Source organism: Dermochelys coriacea, chromosome 8 (genome assembly GCF_009764565.3).
Source record: "Dermochelys coriacea isolate rDerCor1 chromosome 8, rDerCor1.pri.v4, whole genome shotgun sequence".
Lineage (NCBI taxonomy): Eukaryota > Metazoa > Chordata > Testudines > Dermochelyidae > Dermochelys > Dermochelys coriacea.
Genome location: NC_050075.1, coordinates 93,793,624 through 93,811,804, shown reverse-complemented (window position 1 = coordinate 93,811,804; position 18,181 = coordinate 93,793,624). Strand labels below are relative to the sequence as shown.

Below are 18,181 nucleotides of genomic sequence, written 5' to 3'. Positions count from 1 at the left end.
CATGTTTAGAAGGACGAAGGGCCCAATTTTGTAAAGCGGTGATCACCTGCAACTCCCAAAGCCTGCATATCTCAGGATCAAAGCCTAACTGCTATTTTGTAATGGAATGGAAGCCTCTCTTAGGGACTGATCCTGCCAACATTCACTAGCAGGTATAGTGCGAACATTGATTAAAATGGCACAGTAATATGTGCAAGATCAGGACAGTCAACCTTTAAACCAAATTCTTTCTTCAGTTTGAGGAAGCAGCCTGAGACTTTGGTTTATATATTAACTTATGGGGGGGTTTTGTTTGTTTGTTTTTTAAAAGAGGTACTTACTGCATGTCCCAATACAGCATGAGCTATTTCATGGCCCAAAATGAAAGAGAGCTGGTGAATATCTGACACCGCATTTAGCAAACCAGTGAAAACAAATACTTGTCCATTCTGTGAGCAAAAAGAAAAAAAAAAAAAAAGAAACATCATAATATAGCATAGGAACTATGTAAACAAGTTGCATTCTTCAATATTGCTTACTTTTGCTTTTGGATTTTACTTACTGGAAGTACAAAAGCATTTATGCCGGGTTCTTCCACCACATGGATAACCCACTTGAACTCCGAGACCTGCGGGATGTCCTGGTTGCTTTCAGATAGATGACCAATAACTTTTTTCACCACCTGATAGCGAGGGTCTGTCTCAGATAACATCTCATTTTTAAACTTTTCCATCCACTGAAAGAGACAATTTGTTGAGGTCTATACAGAATAAAGAATGCAGTCTGGAGGCTAGCTGTTACACTTATATGCCGTATCAGTGTACCACAGTAAAAGTTTTGTTCCAGTTCTCATATACTCTTATATATCAAGTCAATCATCCAAGGAAAACAGTAGAGCTCAGTTTTTCACAACTCTATGCTGATTATTTTGTATCAGATGTAATAAAATTGAACATTTATATATGCTGCCAAGTAATATTTCCATTTACACCAAATGCTTGGATATTAATTAGGCTATATTAGTACAAAAATCATTGACCAATGTGGGGAGAGAGCAGAAGGAAGCTGGCTGCAGGACACTGACACTGCCTCATGGATGATTCAGAGAAGCTTTGTGCAGAAGTAGGCTCATGCATGCCCTAGAGCCGCAGTTCTCAACCAGGGGTCCGGGGCCCCCTGGGAGACCCCAAGCAGGTTTCAGGAGGCCACCAAGCTGGTCAGCATTAGACTCGCTAGGGCCCAGAGAAGAAAGCCGAAACCCCGCTGCATGGGGCTGAAGCACAGGGCCTTGAGCCCTGCCATCTGGGGCTGAAGCCAAAGCCGGATCAATATAGCTCCACGGGGGCCCCTGGGGCAAGGGACCCTGGACAATTCCCCAGCTTGCTACCCCCTAATGCCGGCCCTTACTTTTATATGCAGAAAAAGAGTTGTTGTGTTACAGGTAGGCCATGGAGTTTTTATAGCATATTGGGGGTAGGGGGCTTCAGAAAAAAGAAGATTGAGAACCCCTGCCCTAGAGTACTCTGATCAAATCTCCAAAAAAGGCTCAAAAGTGGTGAGGAAACTTAGGCAGGGAACAGCACATAGCACACCAGAGAGAAAAATCTAAGTAAAAATAAAATGCCTATCTAACATAATGAGTAATGTTAGAAATCATTGTAAAGACTGTTTTTATATGTTTTAATTATCATGTGATCCTGGCAAAGTAAACTATAAATCAAAGTGCCCACAAGGTTGAAGCTTTGGGAAAGTGTGTGTTTAAACTAGTGGGGTGGCTTGGGGGATCTGCACTGATGTGGGGGCTTAGGACAGCCAAACGATGAGGTCTTACTTCCATGAAGAGGTAATAGATCAAGTCTGTGCCCAGGAAACATGCCAGTATAGCCAAAGAAAGAGACCGTGCTGGAGCCTACCCAGGCAAAGGGAAGTTTAAGAGCAGATGGGTCCAATATGTCAGTACGCAAACAGAAGGCTAGTGAGTGGCCAGAACGGGGAGCCCGACAAGGGTTGTGAGACACATCAATGAATAGGAACATGGTTTGTGTGTTTGTGAAACAGGGAAGGCTTCTTTTCTTTCAGACAACTCACCATATCATACTCCATCTGGGACAATTCCCTAAAATGTTCCTTCCGAAATACCAACAGTCGAGCACGCCCAGTGATTGGTGTGTCCTCCAAGTGAGTAAAATAAAACATAAAAAATAAAACCACCAAGCTACACAGACCCACAACTATCTTCCATTTGTTTTTTCTTGCACTTCCTTTAAAAAGTTCCCGTTTGTTAGGAGGCAGTGCCTTCCACCATTTTCTGATGCTCCTGCAAGACACAAACATTGTACATTGTAAAGTGGGTATAGTGCCTCGCATAAGTGAGGAGAGGCTGTATATATTAACATTTGTAAGGTGCTAGGATATCCTTGGATGAAAGAGTCAAAAGAATCATTAAGTAGTATGTGTTCTGTCAGTTCAGTGCAATATTTCCTTCAAGGAACAGGAATGCCTCACAAGGTAGATTCTTCCTTTTTTTTTTTTTTTTTTTTTAAAAAAATAGGAACTATTCAACTGTATCTTTTTTATCTGGTTAAAAAAAAAGCATGTTGGGATTTTTTTTGTTTAAGAACATCTGAAGGAAGGATTTTTCACCCTGGTACCCCTTGAATGGATTTGCAAGACACAATCAGCAAGGGCTGATCAAAAATAAGTACATACAAAAGGATGCACATATTGAATCTCACTGCGCATACGGGAGAGAATGAATTTCTATTTCTATGCAGGAGCTGCACAATCAGAATCCAACTTAAACCATGTGGTACATTTGTACATTCAGCTTAGGCTGCAGCCAGGGAGAATGAGCACCCCCACTTTATCTCCAGCCTGAAGTCAATATGTCAGAATTGTGTCAGCAGCAGTAACTACTCTCCTGCTGGTTGTGGAGAAGAGGACAGGTGAGGTACGCCCAAGTTTTTGGCTTCTGCTTTTGCCTCAGACCACATCTCTGGCAAACATGATGTCTACTCTTTCAGTAGATAGATACCACGACATTTTGGCTTCGCCAAACCTATCACTGGCCATTATGGCCATGATTGTCATTGAGGGTGCTAAGCAAAAATAAGTGTTTATTTTGTTAGGACCTGGATAAATAGTGATTGATTGTTTTGGTCTGAAACTGGTGCATCTTCTAAAACAAAATCACAGGAGAGAGGTCCTCCCAGTTTATAACCATTTTAGTCTGATTGGTGTACGGACTCTATTGTGGTTTGAAATTATGATAAAAGCAAAATTAAAAAAAAATTCAACCCTAACCCCAAATCCTGCAAAGCTTTACACAAATGTTTAACTTTACACACACACACACACAGAGTAGTCCCATTAACATTAATGAGATTACTCACTGTGCATAACAGTAAACACATACGTAAGTCTTTGAAGGATAGGGTCTTACTCTAAGAGAAAATAAAACAGTATTTTACCTTCCAAGAATGATAGCAAATAGCTTCTGAGCCGGTTTAAGAATAATCCACAATAGAGGCACTGGAGCAGCCTGAAATGATGATGATGTGTGAAAAAGCCTGATCATTTGAACATCCCAAGCAGGAACACGATTCAGGGACTGAACTGGATCAAGACTTTGAAATAATGCAAGCTCTTCCTCTGATGGCTGAGAAGTTAGGAAACAAGGACTTCTACAGCTACTGAGTATGTTTGTGCACACTTCTATATTCTTGGCATTCAAAAAACATCTTTGGCTTTTATTAATACATTTTCTGTAGAAGTTAGAGCTTCCAATCATAAAACAATAGCTGGTGTTGCTACTTATATCTAGTCGCTTGCATTTATCCACTATGTGACTTATTTGAATCTGGCGATGTCCATTCAAAGCTTCAACTGAAGACCTATAAAGATTATTGCACTTTGCCTGATGACTGGCCAAAGAAGTTAAGCGAAATAAAATGCAGTTCCTACCAGCTATCTTTAGGCTGCAGATAGCATTCATTTCTCCTTTGTTTATTCACCCTGAAACAAAAGAAACATTATTGTAGAGATCTTAAAAATGTAAGAACTAAAGCAATTCCTGAGTTATGAATTCACTTTAGCTGAACAGAAATATCCTACTTCTCGTTTGCCAACAGTCTCAGAATTACTACCCTGTCTTCTATTATGCACTTGTTACAACACTGTTTTAAACTACACAAAAAGATATTAAACTTTGCAATTGAAAGTGCAGGAAAGAGATTCCTTGTGGTCTCTTTTTCTTAAGGACAAGACATTAAAATGATTGTATTCAGAAGATGTAAAAACTGGTAACAATAAGATTATGTGGATTTTGCTCTTTATTTTGAATATTTGTATCCTTTACTGTCAGCAGGAGAAATACTTTTTGTTAACTAGTTTTGAATTTATAAAATGCACCTATCATGCTTTTTAGGTACAAGTACTTTCCTGCAGAAAACAAAGTTGATGCAATGTCAACTGACAGACACACAACCTCCCTCAAAGAAGTTAATTACCACTAAATCACCTCTCCACAAGGAAAAACCTTACTGAACAATTAAGCTATGCTGCTGCAACATGCTTTGTATATCAATAATTTGAGTGTTATTAGAATTGGTACGGATGCCCAGGCTCTTCACTGTTCATTCAAAAAGATAGCAAAAGATCCCATATACTTCATAGACTACTAACTTTTTACACTTCAGTCAAGGAGGCAAGTATCACCTCCTCTGTGTGTTACCCTTCTGCAAGCTATCCTAATAAACATGGTGCATAACTGCAGGTCCATTTGATGTGAACCTTAAAAAAAAAAAAAAAAGTTTTCTGCAGTTGTGCAGTCAAGGTGCAAGAATGAGCAAAGACTTCAAAACTACTGAGAACTCAATCTGCAATATTACAAAGGAAGTTTATTTTACACAAGGGAGGAGCCTGTCCCATCAAACTTCATTGTTAATATTAAAGCAAAAAGAAAAGGAGTACTTGTGGCACCTTAGAGACTAACAAATTTATTAGAGCATAAGCTTTCGTGAGCTACAGCTCACTTCATCGGATACTTGCGAATACAGACTAACACGGCTGCTACTCTGAAACCTGTGAATATTAAAGCAGTTTAGCACCTAGACACTAGGTTTCAGCGTGGTAGCCATGTTAGTGTGTATCAGTAAAAACAAGGCACCTTAAAAATGAAAAAATTTATTTGGCATAAGCTTTCGTGGGCTAAAACCCACTTCATCAGAAGCATGCAGTGAAAAATACAGTAAGCAATTTATATGTATACACACACACAAGTTCAATCCTTGAGGGGGCCATTTGGGGATCGGGGGCAAAAATTGGGGATTGGTCCTGCTTTGAGCAGGGGTTTGAACTAGGGCTCTCAGGAGGTCATCTTCCAACCCTGATAGCCTATCCTATGACATGAAAAGATGGGAGCTGCCTTACCAAGTGGGGCGGGGGCGGGGGGAAGTCAGCGCTAACAAGGCCAATTCACAAAAAGAAAAGGAGTACCCGTGGCACCTTAGATGCATCCGATGAAGTGAGCTGTAGCTCACGAAAGCTTATGCTCTAATAAATTTGTTAGTCTCTAAGGTGCCACGGGTACTCCTTTTCTTTTTGCGAATACAGACTAACACGGCTGCTACTCTGAAAAAAGGCCAATTCAATTAAGGTGGAAGTGGCCTATTCTCAACAGTTGACAAGAAGGGGCGAATAGCAAGAGGGAAAATTACTTTTGTAGGCATTTTAGGAATCCTTAGGAGATGCACTTCTAGACAGATACTTCGACAGGGCCATCTGAGTAACACAGTACTAGGCTTGGGAGGATTTGGTTTTTTCCATTCGTAAATGCTGATTTCACCCTACACGTGGGAACCAAAACCAAATTTCCATTGATTTAAAACCAACCAACCAACCAACCTCCCCCCCCCCCCCGCCCCACACACACATTTACAGAGAAGCAAGGTCAGAAACCTGCTGCTTGGGGACTTAGCCGAGTTTGAGGGAAGGCTATTTACCGTGCACGTGCGCCAAGCAGCGGTGACGGTTTGCGATTTAAAGCTTCCCCCTGTTCGAACCCCAACGGCCGCTGTCGTGAAAGCATTCGCGCCTGAGCCCGCCCCGGGGAAAATGTAAACCCGCCCAAAGGAAACGCTGAAAGAGCCCCGCTGCCCGTGATGCGGCCTGAAGCCCGCCCGCCGCAGACGCAGCCTCGGATCCCCACCACGCGAGGGGGGGGGATCCCGGCGCCCTCCTCCCTCAGCAAGGCCCAGCCGCGCTGACACGTCGCTGTCGGGACGGGACGGGACGGGACGGAGCCGGGGGGCGGCCCCGCTGAGGGGGCGGCTCGCTCGGGCCCGGCTGGGCGCCGCAGCGCCAGCAACGCCCCGTACTCACCGCCGCAGGAAGTGGAGATGGGGCCGCCCGAGCCACGCAGGGCCCCGCCCCCCTCGGCTCCGCCTTCGACTGGCAAAGCGCCATGACGACGAAGCCGGCTGCTCACGTCACGTCGCCCCCCTGCCTCGCGCTTCACAATAGCCCCGCCTCATCCTCCATTCGCCCCGCCCCCTGGCCTGAAAGCTCCGCCCCATCCCTTGTTCCGCCTGGGGGAGGCTCCCCTCCCCCTCCCATTTTCTATCTAAGCGGAGAGGTTTGGAGGAACCCCCTCCCCTACAGCCAGAGGGAGCACCTGCTGCCCTGCCCCCTTTGTGGGGGAGGGGCTGGCAAGGGGGGGGCACACCCGGGGAGTCGAGAGCAGACAGCTGTGACACCCTCGCCACATCCCACCCCTCCCTGCAGCCACGCTCTGTGTCTGCCTGGGCTGTGCGCCCGCTTATCCCCAAGGCTGCCATCCACTGGACCTCCTCACCCCCCCTTCACTGCAGCTCCAGGGCCTATGCACTCTGCCCCCAGGCCTAGCCTTTCACCCCCACACCTGGCTACTGCACCCCCAGGCTCCCCCCTGGTGCCTCCTTCCTCCCCACTCTGCCTCACTGCACCCCCTGCCCCCCGCCCCCCAAGGCCCACTCTATCCCCAAGCAAAGGGATGGTGGTTAGGAGGGACGTGGCAGACGGGTCTCACAGGAGAGGGGCGTGGAGGAGAGAAGGGATGCAGGGCAGGGGAAGCCTCATGGGGAAGGGGAATTTTGGTAAGGGAGAGGTGGCGTGGAGGAGAGGAGGGACTCACCAGGAAGTGGTGGACAGTGGGGACCTTGGGGAAGGGCAGAGCAGGGACAGGAAGAGGCGAAGTGCAGGCGGGGCCACCACAGCCCAGCGTCTGGTGGCAGGTCAGCAGAGGCTGCACCAGGGGAGGCTTAGCCTCTCCTGGCCTATTATACCCACCGCCCATGCCCAACGTGCAATTTCCTGCCACCTAGGAAGCATGTTTTAACTTGCAGATACCAATTTGTTAGTCTCTAAGGTGCCACAAGTACTCCTTTTCTTTTTGCAGATACAGACTAATATGGCTGCTACTCTGAAACCTGTCAACAACATCCAAACTTCCTCTGCCTAAGGACCTGGGGATGTGACCTGAAAGGCAGGTGCTGCAGGTGCCTTGCCATCTAAATGGATGCAAGTGGAAGGTATGTGATAATGACAGGGTTGGTGCCTACTGCATGGCAGCTCATGCGGACAGGCATGAGGCCTTTGTGTGGAAACAAGGTGTGAAAGCCCAGCTCCTGGTCCCACTGCCTCCCTGACAGAGCTGCAGGCACTTTGTAATCACCCTGCTCGCTACATGCCATAAATTTCATTTTAGGATGTTTTTATTCTTCTGGCATCTACTGAGGCTTTTTTGATTCCCTGAGCTGCCCCTTCATCCCTGACTCTTCCCTCTTCACTACCAACCTGAAGGCCATGTTGCTGTGACAGTCCTCCCTCCCAGCAAGAACAGAAGCATGTAGTTCCTTCTTGGGGGTTGTAGTAGTCAGCACTCCCATCATGTCTGTCCAGGCCAGGACCTTCTGTGGTGACACTAGTCAGCCTGGTTGCTAGAAAGCCAGGAAGAATGAAATGATCTTCTCTGTGTCCAGCAGATTCAATAAAGAATTTCCTTTATAATCAATACTATCAAATTCTGTCTAATCTACCGCAGGGGACACCAGGGGATAAAATTGCAACTCATCAGGCAGGGCTTGGTTGTTGAGCTTTTTTATTTTTTGATTGTCAGCTCCATTCCTGAAACCAACCTGGGGAATTGTTGCCGATTGACACAAGTCTCTTCCTGCACCCAAAGGCTGAGCATGCACCAGTTAGTCAAGGAGCAAAGAACTGAGCCTCAAACTTGCATATCTGTGTGCAATATCTTCTGGAACTTCTTATCTGCTTTATATTTCCTAGACTCGTTCTATTTCCCTGCCTTTCTTGCTCTTTTCATCTAGCTCAGACCTCCTCTCTTTCCCTCAATAAGAGTTTTTTACTTTACATCACCGAGACTCTCAAACAAACTTTCTCCATCTTTCCATGTCACTGACTTTTAATCTTATTTCATATCTCAACTGAAATCACATATTTTCTCCTTTTCATATTTCTTACTCTCTCCTCTGCTATTATTTGTCTCTGATTGTATCATTGAACTGTGTCTGGCATATGGGGTGTAGGAATGGCACAAATAAGGGCCTGATCCTTCATGTCTGGCTCACCTAAAGCTGTTAATGTAGGAGTTTGGAGCGTACAAGAAATACAAGATTGGGCCCTAAAGTCCTATTATGCTCTCTGAGTTTCTAAAAATGTCCATGAATGGCATTCCTACTCATTAAAATTCCAAAGCAGACAAGCAGCAAATATAGCACAGATAATTACAGGATATCTCTATCATATACCAACACTAAATGTCTCCTTATGTGAAAATCTGGCATATATAGTTGTACAATTGGATATGTATTAAGTGCTGGTTTTGTCTAAATAGACAACTAGATCAAAAGCCATTATAGACATTTATACAGTAGTTGCTATTGAATTTTAATGAACATACATGCATAGTAACTTTTATCTGAGGACCTCAAAGAGCTTAAAAAGGTTGGGTAAATATTATCCCTATTTTACAGGTGGAAGGACTGAGGTTAAGGCCCAAAGTCTGGCCCCAGCACGTACATTTCACCCTTGTGAAGGACAGCATGAAGGCTATGCACCAGATGACTCCCAATTAAGCCCTATTTTGATGCAATAACTGGCATATAGGCTTTATGCTGGCTCTCTGCACAGGAGTGAAATTCACCTAGCCTAGGAAGCTGGGTTGTATGTCAGGATTGGCCTGGGGCATGGAGCTGCTCCCCATCTGGTATTTCTTTAGGGATGGAATCTTTTCTGAAGCACCTTTTATCCCTGTACATGGTGGAGTAGAAATTGCCAACAGATCCTCATAAAAAGCAGTTCCCATACCCTTTTCTTGTCCCAAAATCCTTTTTGCAGGTCAGCGGGGTGTGTGTGGGTGGGAGGGGGGTCTTGGAGCAAAACTTCATGGCTTACAGGATATCCACTTCCCACTGCTTATGCTCTCCAAATCCTGCCCCTATGCACCAGAATCACAAGATCCATTCTAAACAGGATAGGGCAAGTGACTTGTCCAAGGTGATCCTCAGGCAAAATTGGGACTAGACCTGATTCCAAGTCATTAGATCAAACTACTTGAAAACCTGCCTCTCTTGTCCAATTTACTCTTTGCCCTGTTGCCAGGCAGTAGCTGAATGGGGTCCTTGCAGATCAGTTTCCGATTTGAAGCAGAAATTGGTAATGTGGAGTCAGGTATTTTTCCAGTATGATTTGTTTATTTACAAAATGTATACACATTCTATTTTCTTGAACAGAACTGGTAACAGGCTGCACAAAAATCCCTTTTCAGAAACCTTAGGCAAGGCACCACTGTACCTAAAAAGAAGCTGTGATGGACCTCTGTCTCTCTGGCTTCTCACAAAACAAAAGTTCTCACTTCCTGACCTAAACCCTGAGTTTTACACATGGGAAACATAACTCAAAGCTTCTCCTCTGTGGCCACAGGCTTTCAAAGGTGAGCCTGGGGGTTTACACAAAGGAATCTCACAGCATTAAAAGCCAGACAAAAGAGAATGCTTTAATTAACCCACACAATCATCTTCATGTGGATTCAGGTGCTTGGCAAGCCATTAGCAACTTTTGGTATAAATATTAAAATCTGAAAACAGATTTGGGGGTCTCAGACCAGCAAACACTTAGGACTTGTCTATATAGATATTGGAATAACTTTCTTAAGGTGTGAATTTAAACTAATTATACCAATATCACTCCACGTGTGGACTCTCTTATTCCAAATGCATCCGATGAAGTGAGCTGTAGCTCACGAAAGCTTATGCTCAAATAAATTTGTTAGTCTCTAAGGTGCCACAAGTACTCCTTTTCTTATTCCAGAATAAGAGCACCTTTTTTCAGTTTAATTTATGCTGCTTTGGAAGGGGGCTATTGGTTTAATTATACCAGTATAGTCATACCGGTAGAACTGGTTACATTTTCCCATGTAGACAAGCCCTTATGTACATGAGTAACTTTTGTTCATTTGAGTAGTCACATTGAATTCAATAAAAAGAAAAGGAGTACCCGTGGCACCTTGGAGACTAACAAATTTATTAGAGCATAAGCTTTCGTGAGCTACAGCTCACTTCATCAAATGCATCCGATGAAGTGAGCTGTAGCTCACGAAAGCTTATGCTCTAATAAATTTGTTAGTCTCTAAGGTGCCACGGGTACTCCTTTTCTTTTTGCGAATACAGACTAACACGGCTGCTACTCTGAAACCATTGAATTCAATGGCACTGCTCACGTGCATAAAATGACTCATATCATGTTTGAAGATTGGGGCCGCTTTGACGCACTGAGTTTCTGTTTCATCATATCTTTTTGAATGGAAGGAAAATTGGGTGGGAAAAAGAGGAACAGCATTACAACATTTGCACTTATTTTTCTTACCAATCCCTTCATTGTGTGCAATTTATTTTATTTTCTATCCCATCTGTAAAACATCAAATGCAATAAAAATCATTGTAAACAACCTACCTGTAAACAGACCTTAAAAAACAGATAATTTTCTGCATTTCCAGTAGGAGGGATTCTCTAATGTTTATATCAAAACTCTTCCCTTCCCCATATTTTTCACCTTCACAAGTCAAGGGGTGTAATTTATAATGTGCAATAATCAAGTTCATATAAATAACTGTAGAATTTGTTTCTGTTTTTATTATAATCAGTAAAATACTTAGCATTTATACAGAAATTTTCATTTCTCACAGGATATCACAAAAATAAATAACTAATATTAGTCAGAAGGGATGGTTTAGTGATCCATTCCCTAGTATCAGGGTTCAAATTCTAGCAGGTTCAGTGAAGCTCTACATCCTTCTGAAGGTGAATTTCATACCACTTAGGGTATGTCTTCACTGCACAGCCAACCCAGGTGTTTCGCGCCCAGGTCTGAGTACATAGGTTAGGCTAGCCTAGGTGAGAGCATCCCCATAGCAAAGCCCTACCTGGGTTACTGTGTCATCATTGTTTCTGCACTAAATCCTGTGAGTCTGGGGGCATATCTCATAGTTCTTTGTGCTCAGACACTCTAAGATTCTTTCCCAGTTAGATGCGTCAACTGCAGAAGAACTTGCCTTTTCTTTGGAGGAAATTTGTGGGAAGGGTAGCAGAGGATTATAAATGCTTAAGTGATTTTGTCTGCATCCTCACTGCTGCAAAGTGGGTGGGTTCCAGCCTGAGTTAAAATGGAGCCTGGTCTGTCACCTGTGCCCACATGCCAAGTAAACTAGCCCAAGCTTAAAGCACTTCCCTACCCAGGTCAGAGGGTTTTTCTGTGTGGCTAGTAGGTGGGGTTGGGCTAAAACTTGAGTAATAACCCAGCTTTACTGTGCAGTGAAGACATAAGCTTCCTGTCATTTGATCAAGCCTTTTAGAAATGGAAATCCTGTGTATTTCATGTGAACCTTAAAGCTCCCATGGCACCTTTCGTAGGTGTAAAGATTTCCCAACATATCCTCTCCTGACACACTTGTGCAATTTATTGTGCACCAGCTGCCATCCTGGCTGTTATCCTTGACTGAAGAGATGGCCGTATTTCAGTGGGGTTGTTAGGTATTTAGTTGGTTTATTATTTATTATTATATATGAGTTATTAATAATTAATTATTATCTGAGTTTTCTATACTGGAAAGAAGAAAGTAAAATCAAAATCCCTGGAGTTAATATAAAGATGAAAGAAAAAGAGTACTTGTGGCACCTTAGAGACTAAGAAATTTATTTGAGATAAGCTTTCGTGAGCTACAGCTCACTTCATCGGATCATCTGATGAAGTGAGCTGTAGCTCACGAAAGCTTATCTCAGATAAATTTGTTAGTCTCTAAGGTGCCACAAATCCTCCTTTTCTTTTTGCGAATACAGACTACCACGGCTGCTACTCTGAAACCTATAAAGATGAAGTTTGTCACAGAGCTCCATCCACCCAAAATACCTAGGTTCCAAAAAGTATTCCTTTTAAAAGGTGTCATACAATTTAATATAGTACTTTTGTTTCCATCATATCTGTAGGGAGATACTTTGAGAGATCCATGACCTATGGGTAAGGCTACAATTTAGTCATGGAGGTTGCAGAAGTCACGGAATCCATGGCTTCCAGTGACCTCCATGACTTCAGCCTGCAGTGGTCAGGAGCTGCAGGGTCCCCTGCCACCTGCAGGGGTAGGGAGCTGTGGGCTACCTCCGCTGCCTCTGGTGGGCCTTGGAGCTCCAAACCGCTGCGGGTGGCAGGGTACCCTGCAGCTCCCGGCTGCCGCAGGCAGTGCGGGAACCCCTGAGCTCCCAGCCACTGTGGGTGGCAGGGAACCCCCAGAGCTGCCAGTGGTGGGGGAACCCCAAAGCTCCCAGCCACTGTGGGTGAACCACTGAGCTCCTGGTAGCCACGCGTCCCCAGAGTTTCAGGTGGCAGGGGTACCCTGCAGCTCATGCCCCCCAGGGGTGACAGGGGCACTCCCAACCACCACGGCCACAGGAGAATCCCTGAGCTCCCAGCTGCCGTGGGCCCCTGAAGTTGCAGGCTGGGTGTACCCCACAGCTTCCGGCTGACACAGGAGATGGGCACCCCACAACTCCTGGCCCCCATGAGCAGTGGGGGACCCCCGCGCTGCAGGTGTGGGGACCCACAGATCCTCATTTTGTCACGGATAGCTTTAGTAAAAGTCACGGACGGGTCACGGCTTCTGTGAATTTTTCTTTTTTGCTCGTGACCCGTCCGAGATTTTTTCTAAAACTATCCGTGACAAAATCTTAGCCTTATGTTTGAAGTGAGGTGATGGGAAAAAGTAAGTAAGATGAAGTCCAGCATCGAATGGTGCTTACAGACAACTTAGCACAAATCATCAGACAGCTGAATATCTAGATCTTTGATGATCACTGTATATTAAGAGCCAAATCCTCAGATGTTGTAAATCGGTGTATCTCTAATGACATGAAAATGGTGTTATGCCAATTTATACCAGCTGAGGATATGGCCCTAAATGTTTTTATTCTCCAGTTTCTGATTCTTGCTTGTAGCATATAGATCATTTTCAAAATTACGGAATTGGTTATTAAGACTTTTTCAGTGGAAGTAACCATCTTAACATCCTTATACACTAAGGTCCATAAAATGCATAATATATTTTTCAAGTATTGAAAGGAAGGAGAGATGGGTAATTTCAAATCCCAGGTGTACTGGAGTCTTCATTCAAATAAGTCTTCTGTCAGAACTGATCCAATTACCTTCCAGTTGTTCTACATTGCTCCTCTGGGGGCAACTAGATCAGTAAAAATGCAGAGATTTCTCATTTCAAGTCTTGTGGGGACAGACATTTATTTCAAATAAAATATGTCTGAGAAATAATGGGTGCAAATGTCACCAGTTCTGTAGGGTCCCAAAAAAAAATGTCTGTGGGAGATTACAAATTCATTCGTGTTCAATCTTTCATTTAGATAATAGCGATACATCTCTCCACAATTGTTTCTGTGGTACTGAAGTGTGCTGGAGTGAGACTGCATGAGTGCTAGCCCTGCGGGGAGAGAGGACCTTCATGAAAATGAGATGTGGATCTTGTCAAGCTATTCAGTGTGTGCAACATTTTAACCAGACATATAACCATGGTATAAAGAATTCTGCTTGGGCTGGCGAATAATAATTGTAAAAATTGGGGAAGTTGAGTTTTCCTGCTCTGACAGGCATTTGTAATGACTCAAGATTAATTTTTGCATAAAAAAGAGGTAATTGCAATAGTTAAAGGTTTATAAAAACTCTGAGGCAGATCAATGGGAATGCTTTGAAAAGGATACTTATACCTGCATGAGGAGGATTATCAGTTTTAATAGCATTAACCAGACCAATTAAGGAGAAAGGGAGTAAGGGCCAATTTATTAGTTCTTTACTCATCTTGTAAAGAAGTGGTTTAAATACCTACGTGATATAAATTATTTTGTTTTTATCAGTATAAATTCCTGAGTATTAAATACTTTGTGGAGCGCCCATACCTCGTTATTTATTACTATTATAAAATACATCTAGGTGAATTAGTGCTCTATCTCATATGTAATGAGATGAGGGGGAAGATTCTCCAGGGTGTTGTGACGGCTTTGCATCACATTGTAGGCTTAGTCTGCCCATAAACCCAGTTTAAATAGCTCAGAGGAGATCACCCCAGGGCCAATCTACATTGCCCCACAGTTTAGAGGTATGAATTACCGCTCACACCAAAGTGCTGGGCTGTAACTCCCCCCCATGTAGACCCTGAAGGCTCGAACAAAAAGGTTCCTAGTTAGCACTAATGAAGATTTCTACATTAGCACAAACTAGGAGCCTTTACATTCATGCCCACAGTGACCACACAAGGGAATTACAGTGCAGCACTTTGGTGTGCTGAAGTCTGAACTGTGGGGCAGTGTAGACATGCCCTCAGCGCCAGGGAACACAATGGGAGAAAAGGAGGCCTGGCTAGGATTCTCCTGGGCCATCTGTCCCAGAGGATGGCAGCACTTTGTAGCACAGCAGCCTGGTGTACATTGGGGCAGCCTGCCTGACTACAATGTAGGCTCAAGGGCCATGACAGAGCTTTCTCAGGGGCCAGTCGAGGACTGGGGAATGAAATTCCACGGGAACTAAAGACCATCACAAACCTCAGCGTCTTCTGCTCCAGATGCTAATTACCTTTCTTTGACCTTGTCAGGAAGCTGGGACTGCAGCAGAGTCAGTCCCCAGGCAGACTAACGAGCGCAGCTGGCCTGCAGTATGCTGCCTGATTGGCTACTCCACCTTGGAGTTGGAAGAGTCAACAAACCAGCTCCTAAGCCCGGTGGCTGCTCAAAGCAGTTGCTCATGGCGGTGATAGCTCTGTCTCACTCTAGCACTAGGTACGCACTACAGTTTACCTCAGTATAAATTATGTCGCTCAGGGGTGTGAATAAGCCACCCCCTGAGCGATGTAAATTACATCAACCTAAGCGCCGGTGTGGACAGTGCTATGTCAGCAAGAGAGCATCTCCTGCTGACATAGCTACCGCCACTCACCGGGGGGGCTGGAGTAATTAAGTTAACGGGAAAGCTCTGTCCTATTGGCTTAGAGCGTCTGCACTAGCAACGTTACAGCAGCTGCTGTAAGCTCTGTAGCATAACCACAGCCTCGGTAATCCAACTCTGACCCTTGGCTCCGATTCCTGACTTAGGCTCTGACTCTTGGTACCGATATTTGGCCTCAGACTGAGGGTTCTGACCCTTGGCTCCGATTCCTGACCTCTGACTCTGGGCTCTGACCCTGTGCTCCTTCCTGACTCCTAATCACTAGGCATGACTCCTGTTCCTACCACTAGGCACAACTGACCATGTCCCAGTCTCTGACAGGCTTTGCCTTCTCTGATGTAAACATATAGCAACATGTGTACATATACATTATAAAAAATAAATAAAAATCCAAAACAAGACAGCCCACTGCATGCACTTCTCCCCTTGGGGAGAGAATGAGAGAACAAACGGGCCAGATTTTAGCTGCATCCCTTAATGCACTACTGGAAGGCGCTAAGATACTACAGTGCGATCTAAGAGCCTGAATAGAATATAGTGTACAGAGGAGCACAAGGGTCAGGGCAGAGCTAAAGAGAACTTTAAGTTAGTGGTTCTCAACCAGCAGTACACGTACCCCTGGGAGTATTCAGAGGTCTTCCAGGGAGTACATAAACTCGTCTAGATATTTGCCTACTTTTAAACAGATTACATAAAAGCACTAGCGAAGTCAGTACAAACTAAAATTTCATACAGACAATGACTTGTTTATAGTGCTCTGTATACTATATACTGAAATGTAAGTACAATATTTATATTCCAGTTGATTTATTTTATAATTATATGGTCAAAATGAGAAAGTCAGCAATTTTTCAGGAATAGTGTGCTGTGATACTTTTGTATTTTTATGTCTGATTTTGTAACAAGTAGTTTTTAAGTGATGTGAAACTTGGGGTTTGCAAAACAAATCAGATTCCTGAAAGGGGTACAGTAGTCTGGAAATGTTGAGAGCCCACTGCTTTATGTCACCTTTGCAGTGACCCGAGTTTTGCCCTCTGAGCGCTTTGGCTGCATCCAAGAGTCTGAACCTGAAACCCCGCCCCAGAAAAGCTTACAGCCAAACCAGGCAAGTACAATAAGGGAGAGCAGTTTAAAAACAAGAAGACATGGACACATAGTCAATGAGAGAATGATATAGCAAGGTAATGAAAAAGTGAGTTTGAAGGAAGACAGAGAATGTGGCTGGTGCGCAGGAAAACAGAGACTACGCCCAGTGTAGGAGGCAGCCTGAAAGAAGGTGAAAACCAAAGATGGAAGGGTGCATTAAGAAGAAAAGGATGCAAAGGTCAAGAAGGCTGTGCAGACTGAAGTGAAAGCAGAGGCGTAAACAGTCGTGTAGTTGGGCACAACCTTGAATTTGATGCAGAAGGAAAGAGGAAGCCAGTCTAGTGGATTAGAGTAGGGGTGGCATGGTCAACTACTGAGAGGAAAATAGAGGATAAATATTGATCCAATTATATTTGGACCTTCCCTGCCATTGAAAATAATGCATATTCTTTTTATTCACTCAGGGTCTTTATTCTGCAAGATCTGAAACTTATCAAGAGTTTATATTATCCTTAGAAAGAGTTTCAGGCAGGAACATCAGCAGTAGGCAGAAGGTCAAACAAGTTGAACATCAAGGACCATTACAGTGAAATAGTCAATCGGCCATATGTGGAAAAGATAATATACAGCCTGAGAGGCAACGTGACTGGAGCAGCAGGAGAGGAATGAGAACTTAGCAAGGGCATTTGGGAAGTATGTTGAGTTTATTAAAGTCCTCTTCCTCTGGTAGCTTTACATGGCTTTACTCCAATTAGAATGACATAATTCACAGAGGTGTTCTCTGTGCTACAATTAATCTCTCTGTTCTTTTGAATAATTGGTGACATATACAGCATCACCCCCACTTGAGTACCTTAGCGCTTTTCCTGTCATGGAGCACCACACAGAGACCACTGGTTCACGATGACATATAAAGAAATAACTGACCACAACCCATATGTTTTAGTCAGTGGTTCTTTGCTGATTTATAATAGCATGGATGATACTGTATGAATGTCTTGTCTCTACCCTATCCCCTAAAAAAGACGAAAGCTCTCAAAATAACACTACAGCTGCTCAGAATATTTTGTTTTATCTGCTAGAATCTTTCATGTGATACAACTTGGTCAGCTGTATGCGTCTACTCGGTCATTGCCATGGCTAATTGTTGTTCATACTGTTTTTATTACTGATACTAACCATTCATCAGTGGAAATCAGACCACTAAGGAAATGTGGTTTAGTGCTGTCACCCCCATGCTACATATGAGGACTCAGAACACAAAGGTTAAAAACTGATTCACCAAAAATTGCTCAGCAAGCCAGTTACAGGGGTAGGAAGAAAATCCCAAACTCCTAATTCTCAGCCCCAAACAATAGTGAAAACGGCCTCACTTTTTAGAAATTCTGTTCCTAACTATACCCATGCAACCCTGTTGAAAAAAACTGGGTATAATTGCATGGATAGAATTGAGAGCAGAATTTGGCCCCTAATATTTAACTGATCATTGGTCTGATTTATTCCTCTCCCTCATTCTGAAAACTGCCTCCAGTTCCTTTGAAATAAGCCAAACTCCAGTAATGCAAA

The 18,181-nt window shown here is 43.8% G+C and overlaps 2 protein-coding genes across 14 annotated transcripts in view; one reads left to right on the top strand and one right to left on the bottom strand.

Moving 5' to 3' along the window:
* OMA1 (OMA1 zinc metallopeptidase) overlaps nucleotides 1-6,480 on the bottom strand; it is a 35,434-nt gene extending 28,954 nt beyond the window's left edge. Inside the window, exons 1-6 of one of the 10 annotated variants that reach the window (XM_038413379.2) lie at nucleotides 6,361-6,480; nucleotides 5,697-5,825; nucleotides 3,450-3,993; nucleotides 2,068-2,296; nucleotides 542-715; nucleotides 321-428 (exon numbers count right to left, since the gene is read on the bottom strand). In XM_038413379.2, coding sequence (XP_038269307.1) covers nucleotides 321-428; nucleotides 542-715; nucleotides 2,068-2,296; nucleotides 3,450-3,973 — 1,035 coding nt within the window. In that variant the 5' untranslated portion in view covers nucleotides 3,974-3,993; nucleotides 5,697-5,825; nucleotides 6,361-6,480. Of the gene's footprint in view, nucleotides 1-320; nucleotides 429-541; nucleotides 740-2,067; nucleotides 2,297-3,449; nucleotides 3,994-5,696; nucleotides 5,826-5,981; nucleotides 6,289-6,360 lie in introns of those variants that run through there. The other 9 variants (XM_038413381.2, XM_043490954.1, XM_043490957.1 and 6 more) reach the window with 9 other exon arrangements.
* Nucleotides 6,443-14,725, top strand: LOC119860120 (vegetative cell wall protein gp1-like). Of its 4 annotated transcripts, none has more exons than XM_038413387.2 (2): nucleotides 6,443-7,547; nucleotides 13,939-14,725. In XM_038413387.2, the coding sequence occupies exon 1, from the start codon at nucleotides 6,443-6,445 to the stop codon at nucleotides 7,352-7,354; it is 912 nt and encodes a 303-aa protein (XP_038269315.1). In that variant the 3' UTR covers nucleotides 7,355-7,547; nucleotides 13,939-14,725. The 4 variants fall into 4 exon arrangements, with proteins under 4 accessions (XP_038269315.1, XP_043346896.1, XP_038269316.1 ...); XM_043490961.1 differs by lacking the exon at nucleotides 13,939-14,725 and adding an exon at nucleotides 9,012-9,342; XM_038413388.2 differs by lacking the exon at nucleotides 13,939-14,725 and adding an exon at nucleotides 8,135-9,003.
* The last annotated feature ends 3,456 nt before the right edge of the window (nucleotides 14,726-18,181 follow it).